This window comes from Accipiter gentilis, chromosome 15 (genome assembly GCF_929443795.1).
Source record: "Accipiter gentilis chromosome 15, bAccGen1.1, whole genome shotgun sequence".
Taxonomy (NCBI): Eukaryota; Metazoa; Chordata; class Aves; order Accipitriformes; family Accipitridae; genus Astur; species Astur gentilis.
Genome location: NC_064894.1, coordinates 10,364,444 through 10,388,745, shown reverse-complemented (window position 1 = coordinate 10,388,745; position 24,302 = coordinate 10,364,444). Strand labels below are relative to the sequence as shown.

At 39.6% G+C, this 24,302-nt stretch overlaps 1 protein-coding gene across 8 annotated transcripts in view; it reads right to left on the bottom strand.

Moving 5' to 3' along the window:
- Window positions 1–4,025: 4,025 nt before the first annotated feature.
- LOC126045985 (cytochrome b5 reductase 4) overlaps window positions 4,026–24,302 on the bottom strand; it is a 43,309-nt gene continuing 23,032 nt past the window's right edge. For 4 of the 8 annotated variants that reach the window (XM_049817706.1, XM_049817707.1, XM_049817710.1 and 1 more), the window contains 6 exons: window positions 14,444–14,584; window positions 13,104–13,256; window positions 12,355–12,505; window positions 7,097–7,183; window positions 5,546–5,710; window positions 4,026–4,638 (listed from right to left, as the gene is read on the bottom strand). In XM_049817706.1, the coding sequence (XP_049673663.1) occupies window positions 4,584–4,638; window positions 5,546–5,710; window positions 7,097–7,183; window positions 12,355–12,505; window positions 13,104–13,256; window positions 14,444–14,584 (752 nt within the window). In that variant the 3' untranslated portion in view covers window positions 4,026–4,583. Of the gene's footprint in view, window positions 4,639–5,545; window positions 5,711–7,094; window positions 7,184–7,289; window positions 7,490–12,354; window positions 12,506–13,103; window positions 13,257–14,443; window positions 14,585–24,302 lie in introns of those variants that run through there. The other 4 variants (XM_049817713.1, XM_049817712.1, XR_007508182.1 and 1 more) reach the window with 4 other exon arrangements.

Sequence of the window (24,302 nt, the reverse complement as noted above, 5' to 3'; positions counted from 1 at the left end):
GGAGAAGAAACTGTTTATTTCAACTGCATGTAGCGTGAGCCACTGATGTTAAGAGGTCACTGACTCATAAAGATTATGACCATCTTTTAAAATAAGGTGGGTGTTTTGTACAGCTTTTAATGCAGGGTTTTTTCTAGAAAAGCAGCTAAGGGTTAGTATGATAAAAGATACATCTACATGGAGGTTTCTGTGGCTACTCTCAAAAATCAGTTTACCTCAGAAAAAAAAAGCATGGGAGGAGACAACAGCGCAAATTTTTGCACCTTACTATGTAATGAATCCCCTCCAGAAGAGTCAGAATGACTGATGATCTGTTTTTTGGTTAATGAAGACCGATTGACTGATTGCATTCTTCAAATTCCTTATATACTGGGTGGTTTTATTAAGGATGCTTTTCTATAAACGATTATCTCTTAATGAACATACAAACATCCCCTTGAGCAGCAGCAGAGAAATGATCAACTACACCACATCAGCTCCTCCTTGTTTTAATCAGGCTTTGAATATGTAAGTATTCCAGAACTAGAACTGATATATTTGTAAATTGGATTTTCCTATAAGCAGTTGTCTTCCTCACATTTAGTAAAGACAAGAAACACAAGAAGCTGTGTTTTTAAAAATACAGCTAGCAAGTAGTTGTTAAAATTTATCATCCCTTTCCCACTATGAGTAGCATGCAGTGGCTAGCTATAAAGCTGGATTCTCCCCCTCTACTCTGCTCTCGTGAGACCGCACCTGCAGCACAGTGTTCAGCTCTGGGCCCCCAACATAAGAAGGACACGGACCTGTTGGAGCGGGTCCAGAGGAGGGCCACGAAGATGATCACGGGGCTGGAGCACCTCTCCTATGAAGACAGGTTGAGAGAGTTGGGGTTGTTCAGCCTGGAGAAGAGAAGGCTCCGGGGAGACCTTACAGCAGCCTGCCAGTGCCTAAAGGGGGGCTGCAGGAAAGATGGGGAGGGACTCTTTACAAGGGCTTGTAGTGGTAGGACAAGGGGTAATGGTTTTAAACTGAAAGAGGGTAGATTTAGATTAGATGTAAGGAAGAAATTCTTTACCATGAGGGTGGTGAGACACTGGACCAGGTTGCCCAGAGAGGTTGTGGATGCCCCCTCCCTGGAAGTGTCCAAGGCCAGGTTGGATGGGGCTTGGAGCAACCAACAGTGCAACCAACAGTTGCTTGGAGCAACTAGACAGTGGAAGGTGTCCCTGCCCATGGCAGGGGGTTGGAAATGGATGATCTTTAAGGTGCCTTCTGACGCAAACCATTCTATGATTCCACAATGATCCTAAAAGGCGGCACAAACACTAACTCACTGGTTAATGCTCAAGATGTCACAACCCCAGGATCATCAGCCTTTTTCTCTCCCCCAGTGCAATGGGATCCTCGCAGCACACTGGTCCAAATGATAACTTTATGTTGATTCATGGATGATCTTGTCCAGGAATCGCCAACCCCTCCCCTTTACTACACTAGATTTAGATATTCCATTTTTATTATGAACAGAAACACTTCAGAATTCAGTGCTTGATGACTGACAATGAATGAATCAGAAACTAATTACCAACAGCAACCATTCCCAAGTTTTCAAAGGTAAAACATTTGCATATTGAAACCTCCAAGGATGTCTCTTTTGCATGGCACAGTCTTCTTTTGCTCATCAATAACATCAGCATCTCAGTATTACAGGTTTTGATTGAGTATTAATATTTCCAGGAAAAATACAGTTTCAACAAGCCATGGAATTAGACCCCTCTTTTCCCTGTGGACAGATACAGCCCGAGGTCCAGGCACTTTACTCCAACCCTGTGAAGATCTGACCTGGAAGAACCACCACAGCAGAACACCTCTGTACTCAGCATCTTGTTGGACTTGAGAGGGCAGCTACCAATTTGGTTGCTTTCCTTGTTTTCACGTTTGAGGTATTTAAGATCCACATGCCTTACGACACTGAACATAACCAATCACGTCAGGGTTGTCCCTGCTTCACGATGACAATCCTAAAGTCTCCAAGAGCACAACTTCCTTCAAGCTCCAACTGTAAACAGCAATTACCAATAGCAGACCAGACTGGAAACAAACTTACAGAAACCAAAGGGGATGCACGCTAACTGCAGACTTCACAACCTTCTACACCTATTCTGAAGTATTTCCACATCCACGATCACCACCTGGACTGCAGGAAGCCCTTGAGAAGTCATCATCTATTAACAAATATGGCTTATGTCCTAAAGAAAAGGATAAAGTCATTGATGTACTTACTGTGTCACAACAGCCATTTATCCAAAACACTTTCTATTGTCCTTCTGGATAAAGGCAGATAAGGACAAGCAAAGCACAAAGGGTAGGATATTGGCAAAGTAACCTGTTAAAACCAAAAAGCCAGAGAGGGAGGCAATTAATGAAATTCTTTTACACCAGAGACCATCCCATCAGATCTTAGGTGATGGGAACATGAGAAATTTCTCAGTATCCTATAGAAGATGTAAAGTTTAGTCATTAACACCAAAATGTAATTTTTTAAGTCACCATGGTATCTTGCGTTTGTGGCAGAAAAAAACATTCATTGAATTTTATTATTTTGTTTTTCCAGCATAGCACTGATGTTTTTGCTCAGCAGAAGAAAAACATGTTGTGCTAGTTTTAGCTGGGATAGAGTTAATTTTCTTCATGGCAGCTAGTATGGGGCTGTGTTTTGGATTTGTGCTGGAAACAGTGCTGATAAGCCAGGGCTGTTTTGGTCCCTGCTGAGCAGGGCTTACCCAGAGCCAAGGGCTGTTCTGCTCCTCACCCCACCCCACCAGCGAGGAGCTGGGGGGGCACAAGGAGTTGGAGGGGACACAGCCGCGGCAGCCGACCCCAACTGACCCAGGGATATTCCAGACCATCGGACGTCATGCTCGGCACATAAAGCTGGGGAAGAAGAAGGAAGGGGGGACGTTGGGAGTGATGGCGTTTGTCTTCCGAAGTCCCCGTCAGGCGTGCTGGAGCCCTGCTGTCCTGGAGATGGCTGAACACCTGCCTGCCCGTGGGAAGTGGGGAATGGGGTCCTTGGTTTGCTTTGCTTGCGTGCGCAGGTTTTGCTTTACCTGTTAAAACTGTCTTTGTCTCAGCCCATGAGTTTTCTCACTTTTACTCTCCTGATTCTCTCCCTCATCCCAGTGGGAGGGAGTGAATGAGCAGCTTTGTGGGGCTGAGTTGCTGGCTGGGGTTAAACTTGTTCAGAGGTTTGTAGTACACATCTCCACAAATAATGCATTGCAAAATTATAACTGAAAACATTTAGACCCTTCTAGATGACAAAATGATGATACTACCACTGTCTCTTCTGAAATAACTTGTGACCTATGAGTAATGACTGACAACCAGATCCTTTTCTAACTTCAAGTCCAATAAACGAGAGGGCATTGAAGCGATGACAGCTCCGTTAAGCATAGCCAGTCACTGTCAGATATAAGTTTAACCTTTTTAAAAGGGTATTATTAAAACATTTTTTATGAATGCTGAAGTATTAATATGCCACAACCGCAAGCCTGGCTTCTTAGGAGGAAGAAGTACCCATTCAACACAACAGGAGGATGTAAACAGTACTAGATGTCATATGAAACAATGCCTACAGATATTACTAAGAACATCTACAAGGGGGGTAGCTGCTTTGCTGCTTTTTTCTCCAAACTGCTATTAGACAGAAGATTACTGGCTCATGATAACATACTTTTAATAATGCAGTAAACCCACTGATTCAAATAACCTCATTTAATACTACTGCAACCTATCAAATATTGCTAGGCACTTCTATGGTCCTTAACCTGGTACCTGCAGACCACAAGCTGTCATGTTTTTACCCCCAAAAGGTCTCATGACAAGGGATGCCTGATATCAGTGAGGTCACACAGAAAGTTTTGTGGGAGACCAAGACTCTATGCCTCTGTTCTGAGTTCTCAGCTGGTATCCTACGCTTGTGCAAACCTTTCTGTATGACGTTATGAACTGAAAATACAAAACATTTACAAAAATGCATACAGTATTGTAAATTTTTTTTATTATTTGATGTAAATTTTATATTTTACCAAAGGTACTTTTATTCTTCGTTTACAAAGCCAAAAATGTATCTGGATCACTTGCAAGTCAAATAGAGATATCAGATGAAAAAACATTTTTCAATGACCAGTTACCTGAGTTACAGTGCAATATTGAATTTCAGACAGTATTGCTCTTAAGACTTTTTACAGTAAAAACAATATGCTTTTTCAAGTCAAAACCTAAATCAGTGCTTGTCATAAATTTCAGAATTCTCGTGAACAAACAACATGAAATATCTTACATAACGTATGCTATACATTTTTGCTTGCCTCTACAATAAATAAATACCCTGGATGACTTCAGTATTAGCAAAAATATTTACAAAACCAAGATAAAACACAGTATAAAATTTTTTCAAAGTTATATTTCTTCCGAGAAACAGTTTGGTACCAAGAGTGAAATTTCAAGTCTTACAAAATTGCTTCTCACTTATGTAAATTCATGAAGGTAAATAAATAAGATTGAATTGTACAAACAAACATTGATATCCTCACACGGGTTTATGCAGTAAAAGTGTGTATCTCTTCTTGGGAGTATCCAAGATCCTTCAAATATCTGAAAGTCAGAAATCAAGTTGGTAATATTAATATTTGGAACCTGAAACCTACCACTGACACAGCTGAAGCACAACTTCAGCACCACTACCTTGTTTTTATTCAGACATGCACAATGAAGTTCACTTTTGCAAATACATTTAGAAAACAATTCATGCCCAGGAGCTCATATGTACTACATGATCTTTCAGGATACTGAAAAAAATTCTAAAAATAAATACAGATATCATTTGAATTATCTCAGATTTCTCAACAGGTAGCATAATTATTGGCCAACTCCACCCTCCATTAGATCCATGCACCAGACTTCAGCAGGGCTGCAGAAATGCAAGTGATATCCTTATCAGGTCAATATTTTGAAGCTGGGCAAGATAAAGTTATAGGGCCTTTTGTCTTTAAAAATATGGCATATGAAATAAGGCAAGTATTAGGTACAGACAAATAAAAAAATGCATTAATTAAAAAAAAATCAACCCAAGTGGTTGTGATAGAACAACTGCTTTGAATTTTGCTTTTTATAACTTAATTTGTCAAGCTAACACCAACCCAAAAAGCTTATTTCCTATTATAGCAACTTTTCTATGAACGTCAAATTAAAAGCAGCATTTAAAACCTTAGGGAAAAAAGGTCATTGTTAAAGAGATGCTCTTAGGAAGTTTTGGACAACTTACTAGAGCTCATGAAATTTTCATGTTACTCATATTAACTTAGTTACACACTTCTACTTCTCAAGTATGATGCCAGGTGGTTTGTGTTTGTTTTTTTTTAAATGTAAAAAGTTTTCTTACAAAGCAGAAAATGTAAGGCTGTTTTTGAAAGGCTACCAAATCAGTAACACTATAGCTGGTTATAGTGATCAAATTTTAAAAAAATTCCTCATTCTCTAGTTCATCATTTGAAATACTCACTGTACTCCTTGTTCTGTAAAAGGTGTTGGACCACAGATGCAGATAAGCACTTTGGAGTCTTTTCTGCTTCTTTTCACACACTCAGAGAGAAGAGAAGAAGAAATCTTCCCCTGTTTACCCACCCAGTCCTTTGTTGGTTGTGAAAGAATGAATTGAACCTCAAACCTGGCAAGCAGAAGAATATTTCATAAATATCGCCTCTGATTAGAAATCTGCTACACAAAATGCTAGTGACTGAGACACTGATGTTTCCTGTGATTACTTTCCTGTTCTGCTCAGCTCCCACTGCACAGCATCAGATCTCAGACATTTAGTTGTTCCTACCAATCAAGTCAATCAAATCACTTCCAGTATTGCGTATTTAATTATTTAACCCAATCTTTCAATCTTAAAAGTTTTAGCTGTGTATTTCACCTTACAAAGAAAAACAGCTGGTACCAATTAAGATACTAAAGCACAGATTTTACTGTTCCGTCATTCATTTATACAAATGTTGGTGTAGGTCAGTACACAAGTAGTGAAATGAGAATGCTTAGCCAAACTTGTGAAAATGTCAGTACAATTTCATTAGTGATAAAATACTATAACTGGTTTCAAAAACTCACTGACAGTAGTTATTGAGTAAAAAACAAGCACTCATGTACCCGAGGCTCCTGTTGAAATGGAGAAAGGGGTTTGACTGTAAATTTACACAATGTCTAGACTATGAAACTTTGAATGTGCCAGACATCACCAGGTTATGACATAATATTGATTTTTCACTTCAATGTTGTGAAGGAAGAAGTGAAATTAATTTGTTCACGCAATTTCAAAAAAGAATTAAGTAAGCATAAATAAAATGTACTTCTATCACGTAAAATCTAGGCAGTAACAATTTATCTCGTGGTAAAAGCAAGGGAACTGAAATTAAAAGGCAACCTAATATTCCTATGCCTCCTGACAGAACTATGGCCTGCTAAACGAAGTTGACATTACACATGCACTAGTGCATTTTTTCCACAATTACATTGGAATTGAGGAAAAAAATGCAACAATTAGATAGTAAATAAAAATGAAAGTAATTACAACTTTTAATTTCTAGATAAACATTTTCTCATCTAAGTGACACCAGAGAAACTTTTCAAGACTTCTCTAAATTCAGAATGTTGCTCCCAGGGTACACCATCCTTCTCTATCACTTCTGTGCTTCTCTTTGCGTATCTGTATTTTCTCTTGTTAAGGCTTATTTTCCTCACCTTCAAAAAGCTTCTCAGACAGTCTTAAGAATCATCTCATCTAGCATATCATCTCCAATAAACATCTATTAAACTGTCAAATCAAATCCCTGGCTTCGTATGGGACCTATAGAACCTAGCAGCATAGCCTGCTGCTATACATCCATGACCAATATAAACACATCTTCCACTCCCTAGGTTTCATTAAATTCTTAGATAAGTTTCCAGAATCAGGATCTGTCTTTGGGCCAAAGCTGTACAGTTAGTCTAAGCCCCAAGACTTGTTCTCCTGTACACTGGGATGGTACAAGTTGTTCTCCACAAGACTTTTAAATACCTTTCATCTTTAAGAGCTAATTGCTCTAGCTGGTTTCTCCAAAGTATGTCATCTTCTGTTTTGTTGAAGAAGATCAGCCTCACTGTCCTTAAAAAAAAATAATTAAAATAAATTAACTGCAGATTATTTCTGTATTTGAAACACATGTTAAAGAATCAGAACTTACTGCATTACACAGAAGCCTTTTACTTACATTTTTTGTTTGGTTGTTTTTTGTTTTTTTTTTGTTTTTTTTTTGGTTTTTTTTCAACTCTGCAATCCTCAAATCTTTTTGCCACTAACCCAATATAGTTTCTTTCTTGCTGTACCTGAAAGTCTGTTGGACTTGTGACCTCTCTTCTAAGTGTCATAACCCTGTCTGCAGTTGCAACCTCTAGTTCAGGAACTGCTGTCCTAAGAAAAATAAAATCTCTTGAAGTTACTAAGACCTGAATGAAATTACAATGTATCTTGTCAAGTTTTATCTAGTGGTTTCTCAATATTGTTTGAGCACTACAATTAATAGCCAGTATATGAACACTGTACGCCTTTTTAATATTACATACACCAGCTTGTACAGATGAAACTGGAATTTCAAGGTTATGTCAATATTAATTTCAAAAAGATGGAATCTAAACACATAGAGTAAGAGTAAGTGTAAGTAAGAGAAAATTAACTCATAACTTGAAGAGCAAACTACAGCTCTGTACCAGGTTATTTTATTCCTACTTTATTTGTTGACTTATAAAATGTATTTAGTTGGAAAGCTACTGTTTACAAGCATTATATTTACCAGATAGTTCTCATAAAAACTAAATGCTCTGTCATTAAGGCCAGTCCTATTATCTCTTCAGATTTTTATGCTAAAGTGGAGGTAAAACACAAAAAGACTGACTTTACAAAACAGAATTTACCATTTGATGAAGCCACATAAACCTAACTTCTCCTTTATTGCCAACGACAGACTAATACCCTGGGGACAACTGATACGAGACAGAGGATGTGCTCTTAAATGCAAGCAGTTCCTAACTGCACCCTACAGGGCTTTAAGCGACTGTTGGTTTTTTTTCTACTCGGGCACGGCTCGGAGCGGAGAGCGCGTGTTGCTGCAGTGAGCTCAGCGCCCTGCGTGCAGGAGGCCGGAGGACCGGGACGCCTGGCACAGAAACACAAGCAGAACCACCCGGGTAGCTGTCAGCTAAGCCTGCTGGTCCAGTACACCACACAGACCTGCAATTCCAGCTCTGGAACGTGGCACTCCACTACCCAGTGTCCCTTTTATGCGCAGCCGAACTTGTTTCTAAGAGACTAGCGCTAGACACAGTATGTTTATATGACGCTGCTCTGAAACTATGAATTCCCATCACCTCCTCCTCTGTACCTTAGAGAGCCATCTTCCACACATGCACATCACATGTGCTAGGGCTTCTGCTGAGCATTCATGATCTCCAGCTGTTCTTCAACTGCAGTTTAAAAGCCTGTATTCTCCCAGTCTAAAGATACCGCATTTTTCTGACTTCTAACCTTTTCCCCTTTTGCAGTTGGGTAGCACTTCAGGATACCAGGAAATATCTTTGGCATCTGATGTAGCTTGTAAGACAAGAGATCATCCTCTACTTAGGAGAAGCACGTTCATTTTCTTCTGCCAAAATATAAAACTGAGGTATGACTGTTGTCATATACACAGGTATGTGTACATAATACATATCATCAGCAGCATTATTGAGAGAAGGAGGTTCCGGATGCATTACAACTCTAAGTTACAATGTACGAGTTTTGGAAAACTTGCCTAGTATAGAACAAAACAGCCCCAAATCAGCTACGCTCCATTTTTAAATACTAAAATCATCTTATTCAGAAGCTAGCATGTACCAAAAATCTAGGTTCCTTACATGCTTCCCAGGGTCCACTTCTCTGAAAACATGAAAAATAAAGCTCATTTCAAGAATGCTGTGCTGTCAAAGTTGGCATGGTGCACCACTGCATCAAGTGTTACTCAGGTTGGGGAAAAACATCAATAAAAGGTGCACAGAAAAGCCATGCATTTTGTTCATTGGGCACAAAGGTAGAAATGGTTATTTGGAGAATAATGCTTTGAGACACCCTTACTGATACACCCCAGTGTAGATAAATATATCTGCTGCAGTACTGCTCAGTACTCAACACTATGAAGAGAACAGAAAAGTCCAAAACTTGGAATGAACTGGTAACAATTTTGCTAGAAATGAGGGAGAAAACAGCTAAAAGGAAGAGGTGGAGATTTAGATATGATCCCCACCAGTACAGAAGAGCTGGTTGACAGAATGACGACAGAAGTTTAGATAACAAATGAGAAACTTCATCAGCCCTTTGGAAGGAAATAGGGAGACTCTAACGTACTGGAAACTACTTCAAGGGATGTAGATTTTAATAAACTCAAACTGGTATGCAAGACCTTATGGAAAGCTGTACAGTTAAAGTTATAGTTAAAGGGACCCCTAGAGGATTTTAACACAGAGCAAGAAGAGGAGGTCAAAAAAGTTACAAAATCATCTTCTAAACAAGAATGATGATGAAAGTAGGAGACTATATTAAAAATGAATATGAGAACAGAGTGGTAATTTAGGAATGAAATGCTGGAGAAAATACAAGGTACAACTATCAAGTAGAATCAAGAATAGACTACAAACATCCTATACTTACTTGATAAGTGTTAGCCCTCTACCTAGTGTTGAGTGCCTTTGTGCCTCAGTCTTCTTTAAGAAACGTATCCACCTGATCACAGTTATACACCACCAGTAAAAAGGAGCAAAAATCTCATTTTAAACAGGAAAAAACAGCACAGAGGACCAATACTCTTTTTGAATTAATACTTTGGCCAAAAAAAATTTGGCCTGTAAGAGAAGAAACAAGGCTGAAGGAAGAGCATTATGACTTCATGCACAAAAGGATACTGCAGACAGGAAGAGAAGAAATTGCTTTCCACATTTACCACAGGCAAAAAATAACAGACTTAAAAGATAATAGGGAGACTTTGGCTAGACAGTAAGAATAGAAATCCAATGATCCAAGCCCATTACATCACAGCAAATGCTGCCTAGGGAAGCTGTGGATTCTCCAGCGTTTGCAGTACAGCCCCAGAGGTTCAGCAGCACTCACCCAGCGCTACAGACAGACGCTGCTTCTCCACCCTCAGATGACAAGTTGGTCATTATTCAGATCCTTCCTCAACTTTCTGCAATTTGTGCTCTAGTGTGTGCAATCCAAGTTTACAGGAATCATTACTTTTCACAGTAAGATAATTTTATGCCAATTATATTTATATTGTTTATATATACATATAATCTCATATATATAAATAGTATATATAAATACATATACACACACATATATATTAAAGACACTCTTGCAATATTTTCCCAAAAGAGAAAGTAAGAGTTAAAGAGCAAGTATAAGGCCAAGAAACTCAAGTGCCTAGAGAAGTCAGAAAAACAAAGCCTTAGGTGTCTGCATATAAACAGAACCTGTACCAGATCAAATCATTCCAGCACCTAACAAGCCTCCATGGCGAGAAGGAAAAAAAAATCATTTACTTTGACTACTAAGAAAACAGATGTTGCTGCATCCTAAGCTAACTGTGAGCATCAAGTTCCATAAGAAATTGTGGTGAGGAGAGTTAAAATAAGCCACTCTGGTCATCTTTCAAGGACAGAGTAGATACAAACACTATCTGCAGCAGTAGTCTTTCACATGTTATCTACTCTATTTATGCTGGTTATGGACAAAATGTCAAGATTCGCATCTTTTACTATGGTCTCCTTAGTTTTGCTTTCATATTATGACAACTACCTTTACCTGACGTAGTAGTTTCCCCCTCAAGAAGAAGAAAAAAAAAAAATGTATTCCAAATTCACTTAGTAGTGTTTCCAAAGCATTTTCTCAGATGATACATTTATCTTTTGGATTCACAAAGCCAGCCAGCCACTTGTTATTCGCTACTGACAATACAGGATGCTTTGGAAGAGCCAAACAATACGCAGCCTCTCTGCTCACAAAACAGGATTATATGTAATTGCTGAACAATAAACAAGAATAATGTCTGGGTTTAGATTTTTTCTAGAAACAGATTTCTGCAACACATGTCATCCTTTTTACTTTTACTATGAAGACTAGTGTCCAATTAATCTATGTTTCAAAATGTGCTTCATAAAGACATAATGAACCAAAACATCCTGTGCTTTTATTGAATAAAGCTCAGTATTAGAAATTAATCTCCATTACAAGAGTCCAAATTCAAGGGTACAGGAAAACAGTAGCAGGTCTGTTGAACTGTCCTTGGCAACAGCTTTAAAAAAATACAATTCAGGTATATTTTTTGTTTTTATACTCTCCTGAATTACAATAGTTCACATTGACAAAAATGTAGTCTGCTAAGAAATTCTGCAAGATGTAATTCTAGATGAAAATTTTTGCTAAAAGCAATGCAAGCACACATCACCTCTATCAAATTATGCTGCTAAAGTAACTCTTTGCATTTCCTTTTAAAGTTGAGGTATTGTTTACTCTCTTACAGTTGTACATGGACAATCAGATCAAGCAGAAGTACTAGTTCTGAGGTTCTCAAGGACATAAGAGGCCAAAACAACCTGCTCACTTGACCAAGTAATGCTTCCTTCTGTAGATTTTACAAGCAGAGTACAGAATGCATATGTAATACACACTTTCTCATACATTTGAATATACTTAATGCTATGGTTACATAAGTCACACTTTTGTGAAAACTGAAACTCATCTGGTGAAAATGTGCAACTGTTGCTTAGCAGGTAAAAACAATATAAAAATATGTAGCTATTCTAATTGATTAAAGAGAAGCCATAACTAAACAGTTGTAAACCTCCTCAGTTCAAAAAACAGTATCTACGTTGAAATAGTTCAATACTAAAAAGAGGCACTCAATTGCAAAGCTAGTTTAACAAAAAAAAAAAAAAAAGAAAAAAACAACAAAACCCACCCCCCTCAGATTTTCTACTTGGTGAGCTCATTTGTATCACAACTAAAATCCAAAATGCAAATCAGTCCCTTTTGTTGATGGTAGCCAATAACCAAATATGTGTAAATTCCCTAAGACTCTGACAGACTCTTCCCTGAAGCATGCCAGTTTTTGGCATAAGTTGAAGAAAAATACTTTCATACCATTTTATTTTATTAATTGTTTTATTAACACTGAGGCTTGCCCATTACGTTTCATCCTCCCTATGGATTACTCTAACTTGGTGTTAAATCATAAGAAGCGTACATACCGAAGGCAACCAACTTCAGTCAGAGCAAAATTCAGCAGTTTAACCATCGGTGTGAAGCCTGTGCCTGCTGCCAATAAAAAGAGATCTTCTGAAGTCTGAACCTGTGACTTCTTAAAGTTACCTTCAGGATTGCTGACAGAAATATAGTCTCCTTTATTAAAAAAAAACAAAAAACAAAAAAACCAAAATAAAGTGGAATGGTAAACATTAATGAGATGAAAACAAGGTAACTGGTATTCTGGTTCTTTTAAAGGCCCTTTCATAGTGCATTCATCTTTGTAATATTAGGGTTCCTTTCAGAAAGGTATTACAGATTTCACACAAGGATCATTCTTGTCTTGATGAATTTTACACTATATGAGTACTGAAACAGAAAAGGAAGTGCATCTTAAGTCTAATAAAATAGACCTAGTTTTCTTTATTCGGAAGTACAAAAAGTTGTTCTAAGAGTACATACAATCGAAGTGATCAACTATAATGTGATACAGTTGACATATCTGAACAGTGAAACATGAACACATTTGGAAGATCAGTCAGGAGAGCTTTATGTAACAGACAAGTCCTAGTTACAGTGAGGATAAGCCCGTACACTTAGGGCATGGAGAATAAGCCTTAAAAAAAAAAGTTTTAAGTACTTCCCAATGTATAAGTAGGTAAACATAAGAACATCACAATACGCAGACAGTGAATCTGAAAAGATAAAGCAATCAGTGCAAAACCAAACACAAAAAACCCCAACACATACTTACCAATTTGTAGGTGGTCAAGTGCCTGTGTGAACAGTCCACAGGAATAAATTTTAATCATTAAATATAGATGTGCACCATCATGGCGAGGCGGTTCTTTGAAATCCAGCGGCAAAAAAGGCAATACAGGTGTGTATGGTTTTACTACATCTGTCCCTAGACAGAAGACAAAAAGATAGCTGAAAAAATATGGAAAGTACTCTACATCCAGCAAGTTACTGCAAACAAATACCAAAATAAACAAACAGTAAACAAATAATCTGTATATCCCTTAACAATAACACCATTGCATGCTTTTATGCAAGTATGTTACTTTCCACTGCACCAGTTCTTATTACAGAAGCCTTCCACTCCCAGTTAAAATCTTCAGGCCACTGTACAATATGTTATTTCTACACTACTTAGCAATTCAAAACTCTGGAAGAAAAGATCTGGAGTCATCCCCAAAGCATATGAAAACCTAAACATTTGCATTTAATTTCAAGTACCACAGCTTGGTTTTTTTTCTAAATTGAAATAGAAGATTTTTAGTACTGCATGATTATATTTTCTTCCACTATCACTTCAAAAAGCTGTTGTATAATGGTAGAAAAAAGATTGCAAGAGTTCGACACCAGCAAAGAATTAGGTAAGCAGGAGGAAGACAAAACAGTTTGCAATTAAAGGATATTTAAAAATTCCTCTGAGAAATCTCTCTACCATGCATAGTGCAATGCAAGTACAGTGACTAGCATAACCATTAATATGCAAATTTTAAAAAGTATCCTTAAAAAAACCCCAACCAGATATTTATTTGACCTCCCATTTCATTTGTTTGCCTTTTACAACATTTTGAAGGATAGCACTTAAACAGTGCTTTTCAAGATGCATTCCTCTCACAACCTCACGTTATCATTAAAATCATGCAACTGGAGTGTAAAGTAGCATTACCATGTCTACTATAAATCCCTCAAAAAAAAAAAAAAGGCAGCAAAATTGCAACATTACCCTCTGCATGCCAAAAAAGCTGCAAACTAAAAGGAAATGACTAATCATACATAACACATAAAATGAGCTTCCCCACTTCAAAGATGAACAGCACTACTTCAGTAGAGAGAATGTTTTAAAGGGAGAGTTGAAAGAGGAGCCAATAAGGTCAACAGTAAATGCCAGCCACCTTGATAGTTAGGTTTCCAGCAACATTAATCCAGTCAGTTACTTATTAAGCACCACTTGTGATCCTGGAAGCAGAGACTTTCTAACTACAACCAAGGAATCAGTGGCCATGCACTTGGCATTCTCCCAAGACTATGAAAAGGGATTTATGTTAATATATCCATGGCTACATTCTCAATTTTTCTTACCTGCAATGGTTTGTTTGAGGTAAACGTGTTGTCCAATGGGAACACAGAGATGCGTGCTCCTAGGCAACATTAAGCACAAGAGCTTGGTGTCGTGGGTAACTTCTGTCTTAGAAACCAACTTGCATTGTCTGTAGAACAGTCCTAAAAACATAGTTTTACTTTTTACTTAAGTCTCAATCTTTCTATTCTTATACATCTTTTAAGAAGAGATAGAGAAAGGTATATGTTTCACTATATACAGTTATAAAAAGACTATGAACAGATGCTTCTTGTACAAAAACATGTAATTATTTTCCTATTTTTGGGCTAAGGACTCATTTATAGCATTACATTAGGCTCATAACAGACTGAGTCTGTGAGTTACCAGCACTGACTGGGAAGAAGTAGAAAACCACCAAATACTAGCAGAAAGCAGAACCCCCTGTGCTATATTGCACCTGCACTAAATTCACCATATGACTTCAGCATGAATACATATATGCAGACCAAAACCAGTCTGGGTAATGCAAATGAAATGCAAGCAAGGCACAGCACCACAGTCCTCAGTAACAGCCTATCTAAACCCAGCCAGCATCCCGCATATTTATTGGGGTGACCACCCTGTCTTGTTGCAGTTTCACTGCTATTAGCACAACGAGTATTTCTGATACAGCTTTGCACAATTTTTCAGGTACACAGTACCAATACTTAAATGCTTACACATGAAATAAAATGAAACTAACATCTGTGCCTACATAGGCAATGCACACTTCAGCATTATCAATAAATAATTTGGACATGAACTGGTGCCTTTTGGTTAACTAGAAATTATGAGCTCTAGTTATATGTTCACATGCTTACTTAAATCAACTACAAGGTCATATGTACACCACAAATTTTTCTTGATACAGCTGTTTTGGAGGCGAGGACATAGGTTTCAAATAGTGCTTTTCAATCTGTGCATCAATTGAATGCCAGGCAAAAGATAACTGAAAAAAAGAAAGCATTAAAAAAATAAATCACTGTGCAAGGTCTGCATTTGCACCAAAATTTTTCAAGAAATTGAGAAAGAAATCAGGGAAAAACCACTGCTAATCAGAATAACTATAAAAAAACAAGTCTTGTACATTCCTATTAGAGATGGGATTAAAAAAAAAAAAAAAAGCAATGGGGAAAAGGGAAGGAACAGCCCAGAATATTTAGCTTTGTTCAGGGACAAAGGTGAAATAAACTATAACAGTGTCACCAATATCTTACGGAAGCTCAAAGTAATGTGTTTTCCCTATACCCACAATAGGCTCAGAGCAAGATAAGCCATTTATTCTGCCTCTGCTACAGCAGAGGCAATAACTGCTCACTTAAACTGGGAATGATCTCTGTGGCAAAGCACTCAGCGTAAGGCTGGCCAGACCTGCACCCATTTTAACTAAGCAGCCATCCTGATCTATGTGATCTGCATCATTACATCACTTAATGGTCTACGAGAGGATTTGAAAGCACAACAAAATAGAAGGCTATGCCCTGCTTTATTACAGCCAGAGACTGCAGACCGGTAAAGCAGCCAGGAAGAAGCACTTCAAAGAACTAAGGGCAGGGATGCAAAAACAGCCACTTAGTAGCTTTCATTCTGGAAAGAAACATGCTTACAAGGTTAATTTAGTAACAAATGCCAAACATAGGAAGGTACTCCTCAACTCTCAACTACAATATTCTATTAACTGACATAGGCCTGTTGCCATTGCGACCATAGGTTACCATTTGGCTACTTGGGAACAAGTGTCCCAGCTTTCCTAAAATACTAATGGGAGTAAGAATTCCTGCATAAGTGACAGCATATTGTAGAAATCTAGACACAAAACCGGACATGGAAATTGAAGATGACCAGAAGTCTTTTTCCTCTTTTACCTTTAGAACAGCATTTTTCAGCTAAGCCTTTGTTTCAGCACTACAGTATTTTAGCTCTAACCTGAAGTATCAGTGTAATGATACCACACTGCCTAAACAGGTCTGTAACTCAAGGGAAGTTTCATGGGCTGTAAGTTATTGGAAGTTCACCCCAGCAAAGAATTACAAAAAAAAAAAGGAAAAAAAAAAAGCAAGCAACAAAATCCCATGAGCAGCACTATCTAAACTTCATACTTCCAAAACAAGCCAAAAAAAGAAAAAAAGGCAGAGAAGCCTTTTCCCTATAATAATCCCACCATGCCATTTACCATTTTCAATGTAAAATTTGTAACCAGTCCCAGTGAATATTTTCACATAAAGCCTCTCAAAATTTGACAGGTTCCTATATGAGAATACTTGAGCATGACACCCTTCTAACGACACCTTCCACATTGAAGCGATTTCAGTGAAGTGATAATTCTTCCCCTCTCTTTTTCTTGTGTAATTGAAAAATACTCAAGTCACTAGCGTAAGTAGCTGAGCTACTCACGAAACAGGATGAGATGCAAAGGACACAAGCTGCAACTCAGGAAATTCCAACTAGGCATCACCATGAGGATGGTCTGGTCTAACACTGAGGCAGGCTGCCCAGACAGAGTCTCTGACCTTGGAGATATTCAAACCTTAACTAGACAGCTTTGAGCAGGAGGTTAGACCAGATGACTTCCAGAGGTCTCTTTCAACTAAGTTAGTCTATGATTCTAGTATTTTTTTAGGTCTTAATAGTTAGAAGTAGAAGCACCTTGACCTTTTGTATTTTGCCACTGCACCAGCAGATGCTTCTTTACTTCCTGACTTTAATCACACGTCAATTCTCTTTTGAACAGGAACAGACTACCAGAAAATCTTTAATAAGTGTACATCACTTGTACGTGGCCTAAATCCCGAAGTCACCCAAAATTCTTTCTCAAGTCAACACAACAACCTTTCTTAAGTGAGTCTTGCCTGACAGAGGGCTTATGCAAGTTTCCAGTGAAGTCTTCATTAAATGCAGGACAAAATGTAAAGGCAATTCTAGGCATTGCCACAGCTCAAGTGACCGCTGCCATTGCTTCCTTGCTCTTACCTCCAACAGCACCACTAAATGGAAGCCCAAGTCAGCAAAGCTGGCTGAACTTTATTCTTAACTAAGGCTACAGTTCGAGAACAGACTTCAATTGCTGGTCTTTAAAAACAAAACAAAACTCAACACAAAAACTTGAGAGGATCTCAGTAAACTAGCCTGTCCATTCTCCTTCCCCAGTGTTCTCTAAGAGTTAAGGACTGCTTTAAGTATTTCAGTAATTTAATCTAATGAATTATCATTTCCCAAGTAACTTATCTGTACTGCAGCTTCCTTACTGCAGCATTATTACCCCAAACATTTTGCTATTCCCAGATATTCTGGATTAAAAATACATCCAAAGAGTTCAAGACAGCTGGAGATTAGTTACAGAATGCTCTGTGACAGTGCAGTCAGTTGCTGCCTGAATGAACAGCCATCACTGTTAACATCCCCTTCCTCAATAAGTACAGGATGACAGCCTGTCAATTCAACCACAACAGAAACAAAAGAATTTTAAACAGAGAAAAGCTTTCAAACAAACAATATTTATCCACAAAACGTTTAAAAGTTAAGGGTTTAAACAAGATGTTCCAGGTCAGCCACTCTTCCTAATTGGCTTTATTTCCAAGGGTATAAATAAATTCTGCTACAACAGTCAAGCATCTAAATACATGTAGTTATGCCTGGTAATATACATTCAGGTTACTAAATCTCAGCTGCACATGCCATTTGTGCACAGACTAAATGAGAATCAAATTCATTACACACCACTATTGCCACAGTAGGTGGCCATGGCATTTTTCTGCATACGCTTGTTTTATTAAATTATTCAAATACTTACTGTGAGTTATCCACTATAAATGCCTGCAGAGACAAGATGTAAAGCCTCTAACATGGAATAAATCTTTCTTTATTAATATTTTCTCATGTCTTTCATCTAACGTCCTACAAACTGCCTATTTTGAATGAACAAACATTTCAGATGTACCAAAAGAATGCCTACAGCCCTGAAAAATGAAAGGCAGTAATTCCATTTCATACCAATCTTGAAGTAAAGCAAAACATCAGCAGCTCTCCAGTTATATAAAAGAAATTTTATAAAAAGTTTGTTGTAATTTGGTTTTCTACCATTCTTTTGAAAAGCAGTGCATACAAAGATTGCAAAGTACAGTATACAAATAAATATGCTAAGATTGCTGTCAATTCTGCAGACTTAAGAATTACTTGAAAGGACATGGGAGGTTGGTAACATAGCCCACAATACTGATATACTCTTCCAGATATTTGGCAGGGGAGAGAGAAGTTAAAAAACTGATTCATCAACTGATTCACTGTTTCCTGACTATTTTCTGACCTTTCCAACCCAACAAATTTCAACTTTTTCCACACGTAATGAACTAACTTTTACCTCCCCCTTTTTCTTCTTAATTTACCATACAGAACTTTTTCCCTGATTCACTCAACTTGATTTTTGAAAACAAAGACCTTTCTAGGTCTAAGCAAACTCCTAGTTTAGGTTGTCCTCTTTGCTATATTAACTAAAATTAGTTCATTATCAGTGGTCTCAATAAAATCTGGAGCCACAAACAAAAACAATTGGCAATGCAGAAAAGCCTTTTGACAAGGAAACACTATCCTCTAGTAGCAAGCTGAAGGAGAACAGTTGCTTTCAGCAACCCATGAAGCCAAGTTAAGTGTCAGATGCCAAAAAGATGCAATTTGCTACTATATGTAAGCAAAAGGCACTGCTCTCTCAATTTTAGAATATGATGCAAGTGCCTAGCAGTAAATCCTAACTTTCAAAGTAGAGAAAGTAATTAGTGAGGAGGTTAGGTTTGATCAAACTTTCTGCAGACATCGACTATCAGCATCACAGCTCCTGAACTCTTCTCACAGAAGCCATCCCTGCAGCCCCACCATTACCAAAACCTTGCCATGTAAAACCAATACAATCACAGGCTAGAGACGTCCCTCTCTAAACTGAACTTCCTCCTCTGCTGGAATCAAGAACTACAGCACCTTGATTCATATGCATACAAGATCAGTTTTACTAACAAAACTGCTGCACAGACAATGATAACTTTTGGAGAGTATCATCTTTTTGCCTACTGTGTTATTCCTCGTTATGAAAGGGATTTTAATTTAAGAATTTTCTCTTGAGTGATATTTCTTGCTTTTCCTCAACGATAAGACTTCAGCGACAATTCTTATTTCTTCTTACTTGTTAGCCAGAACCCTGGTAATGCTATGGCAACAACGTTAGCCTGTTTGCTTGGGATATGGAGTTCAAAGTATAAACCCCACATCTCTCTGCCTCTTGTAGAGCAGTTCCACCCCACCCCCAGCAAGCATGTACCACCCAACAGTGTCCACCAGCCAGCTGAAAGTTAATCCTTATTTTGTTCAGGTTACTTGATTATGGAGCCTCAAGTATTGTTAGTGCCAACATAATGGAGATTAGACCACACAGCTGAAGGAAGGTGGCTGCCTATCAGTCCTGGCAGCCCAGTCTTGGAGTTAAGACAACCACAAATCCTTAATGCTGACCACAAATTTATCAGTACGCTCAAATGCTTCAGATAATTACTAGATTTCACAAGCTACCTCCTATTATCCAAAGAAGTCAGCCACGCTCTTCCCAGATGGTTTCCCTGTCTTCCCAAAATAAAGTTTCCACTGAATCAATGCCTTCTAAACTTTCCCTGATTACGCAGCAAATAGCACACTGTCACAGCGTAAGTCTGGTTTATACACCTTAAGTGCTACATCAGCATTCTGCTTCCTTCTATTACTTCCAACAAAAAGAAGTCTATGATCTTCCACTTAACATGGACTAAAACCACTGCACAAGACTACAAAATTACATCCCATTTCAGTCCTCAGAGGCACCAGCACCCTGATTCTTTACTGAACCCTCTAAGCTTCTGCCAATAGTTGCACACTCTTCAGGACAACATATTAGTCCAGGCTGTATCCCCTTAAATACAGAGGATTATTTTGAAAAATCTAATAATAAAGCAGATGACTCAATAGTTTCTGAAACTCTCAAAGAAAATTACATTCTACATAAGCTAAAGGTAGCTAAAGAGATATGCTTTTATGTAGCTGGTTTTCCTTTTTGTACCACAATAATCTCTCAACTTTTAAGGCCTATGTAGCTTAACTGAGAGCCAGTAAGAGGTGCACAACATAGTGATCAACATTTAATCAGCTCTTAAAAATGTACAGCTTTGCTTTCACACGTAATAAGGCAGACTAACATCAAACAGTCAATTTTTGAGCATTATTAGACAGAGGGCCAAGAGGGCTTTTGAGAAATTGGGCAGTGGCAATAACATCAGGAGCATGCTTACGTTATATAATGCAATTGTGCAGAATTTTTTAATTTAGCTGTTAAAAAAAAAAAACCAAACCAGAAGCACACTCATCACGGTAATACACTTTAGTGCTGCATCAAGTTCATACTATTCTGTTACCACAAAACGAACTCATATATAACATCACCTGCTTCTTGCAGACACATCAGCTTATTCAGAGCTGGCTTTGATACCTACACATGTGTCGTGGTTTCAGCCCGGCCGGTAACAAAGGACCACGCAGCTGCTCGCTCACTCCTCCGCCCCCCTCCGGTGGGATGGGGAGGAGACGGAGGAGAGAAAAGGAAAAGAAACTGGAACCTCGAGGGTTGAGATAAAGGCAGTTTACTGGGACAAACACAAAAGAGATTACAACAACAACAACGGCACTAATGAAAAAAAGTATACAAAAAGAGTGATGCACAGTGCAACTGCTCACCACCCGGGACCCGACGCTCCGCCACTTCCCCCACCGAAAAAAAACAGAGACCACCCCCCGGCCCGCTCCCCATTTATATGCTGGGCAGGATGTCACATGGTATGGAATAGCTCCTTGGCTAGTTCAGGTCAGCTGCCCCGGCTATGCCCCCACCTCCCAGGTTCCTGTAAAAATTAACTCTATCCCAGCTGAACCCAGGACATTATCCACCCCTTATTCTATACCATCTACATCATGCCCAGATCTTACTTTTTAAATTTTTTTCCAATCAACCACTACAACTTTCCTTGTCTTATATATAAGTATATGGACTCCACCCCCTGACCTCGCACACACACACACAGTGTTCCTTTAGCCTATGGGCTATCCCTCTAATGTGTCCATCAATTTTGGGGCTCTATCTGTTGTAACAGTTCTTCAGGATAAGAGAGAGATGGTGTGAGATGTTGGGTTGTTGTACGCTGCCTCTGGAACTTGTGGCTAGTACATTTGGTGCAACTCATGCCCCTGGTCTGCAGGTCGAAGATGTTGATCTTGAGGAAATTGGTGGGTGCCAGTTCAAGTTCTATCGCTGTTGTACTTGGCTCAGTTTCAAAAGTCCATCCTGTAGTCATTTGGATAATTCTCACAATAATACCCTTGATATGGCATATAGACACTATAAATACAATGACATGCATTGGCAGGTTATTTAGCAGTTAAATATCATACAGCCCAATTCACTGGCTATTCTCTCCCAAAATCAAATCTCCCTGAGGTACACATCGAACCTCCCCATCCTTCTGCATCACCCACCAGGTGTACCCAGGTCCTTGAGCAAAAACAACCCCTTGAATGGGTTTGCTTCTGCTTGAGGGAGGACTAACCCAGACTGTCTTTCCTAACATACTCCTCATGCGCACTACAGGGACTTTATCCCCTTCTACAGTATGTGGATCTCTTGGTTGGGCGGGGCCAGCCCGATTGGCGGATCCTCTAGTATTAACTAACCAGGTGGCTTTTGTTAAATGTGTATCCCAATGCTTGAAAGTTCCACCCCCCATCGCTCTCAATGTAGTTTTCAGCAGTCCATTGTACCGTTCAATTTTTCCGGAGGCTGGTGCGTGATAAGGGATGTGATACACCCACTCAATGCCATGTTCTTTGGCCCAGGTGTCTACGAGGTTGTTTCGGAAGTGAGTCCCGTTGTCCGACTCGATTCTTTCTGGGGTGCCGTGTTGCCATAAAATTTTCTCTTCAAGGCCCAGGATAGTGTTCTGGGCAGTGGCATGGGACACAGGGTATGTTTCCAGCCACCCAGTGGTTGCTTCCACCATTGTAAGCACATGGCACTTGCCTTGGCGTGTTCGTGGGAGTGTGATATAGTCAATCTGCCAGGCCTCCCACTGTTTATATTTCAGCCATCGTCCTCCATGCGACAGGGGTTTTTGCCGCTTGGCTTGCTTAATTGCAGCACATGTTTCACATTCATGGATGACCTGTGAGATAGTGTCCATGGTCAAGTCCACCCCTCGATCTCGAGCCCATCTATATGTTGCATCTCTTCCCTGATGGCCTGAGGTATCGTGGGCCCACTGAGCCATAAATAGCTCACCCCTACGTTGCCAGTCCAGGTCCACCTGAGACACTTCAATCTTGGCGGCCTGATCTGCCTGGTGGTTGTTTTGATGTTCTTCAGTGGCTCGACTCTTGGGTACGTGAGCATCTACGTGACGTACTTTTACCACTAGCTTCTCTATCCGAACAGCGATATCTTGCCACAGTGCGGCAGCCCAGATGGGTTTACCTCTGCGCTGCCAATTGCCCTTCTTCCATTGCTGTAGCCACCCCCATAGGGCATTTGCCACCATCCACGAGTCAGTATAGAGATAGAGCACTGGCCACTTTTCTCTTTCAGCAATGTCTAACGCTAGCTGGATGGCTTTCACCTCTGCAAACTGACTCGATTCACCTTCTCCTTCAGCAGTTTCTGCGACTAGTCGTGTAGGACTCCATACAGCAGCCTTCCACCTTCGATGTTTTCCCACAATGCGACAGGACCCATCAGTGAACAGGGCATATTGCCTCTCATTTTCTGGCAGTTTATTATACAGCGGGGCTTCTTCGGCCCGTGTCACCTCTTTCTCTGGCGACATTCCAAAATCTTTGCCTTCTGGCCAGTCCGTGATCACTTCTAACATTCCTGGGCGACCGGGGTTTCCTATGCGAGCTCGCTGTGTGATCAGTGCGATCCACTTACTCCACGTGGTGTCAGTCGCGTGATGCGTAGAGGAAACTTTCCCTTTGAACATCCAGCCCAGCACTGGCAGTCGAGGTGCTAAGAAGAGCTGTGTTTCAGTACCAACCACTTCTGAGGCGGCTCGAACTCCTTCATATGCTGCCAAGATCTCTTTTTCAGTTGGAGTATAGCGAGCCTCGGATCCTCGATATCCCCGACTCCAAAACCCCAGAGGTCGGCCACGGGTCTCCCCAGGTGCTTTCTGCCAAAGGCTCCAGGTAGGGCCATTCTCCCCAGCTGCAGTGTAGAGCATATTTTTAATATCTTGTCCTGTCCGGACTGGGCCAAGAGCTACTGCGTGAACAATCTCCTGCTTAATCTGTTCAAAGGCTTGTCGTTGCTCAGGCCCCCATTTAAAATCGTTCTTCTTCCGAGTAACTTGGTAGAGAGGGCTTACAATTTGACTGTAATTTGGAATATGCATTCTCCAAAAACCCACAACACCTAAGAAAGCCTGTGTTTCCTTTTTATTAGTCGGTGAGGACATAGCTGCTATTTTGTTGATGACGTCCACAGGGATCTGACGACGCCCATCTTGCCATTTTACTCCTAAGAACTGGATCTCCTGCGCAGGTCCCTTGACCTTACTTTCTTTTATGGCAAAACCAGCCTTCAAAAGGACTTGGATTATTTTCTTCCCTTTCTCAAAAACTTCTTCTGCCGTGTTGCCCCATACGATGATGTCATCAATATATTGCAGGTGCTCTGGAGCTTCACCTTTTTCTAGTGCAGCCTGGATCAGTCCATGACAAATGGTGGGGCTGTGTTTCCACCCCTGGGGCAGTCGATTCCAGGTGTACTGGACGCCCCTCCAAGTG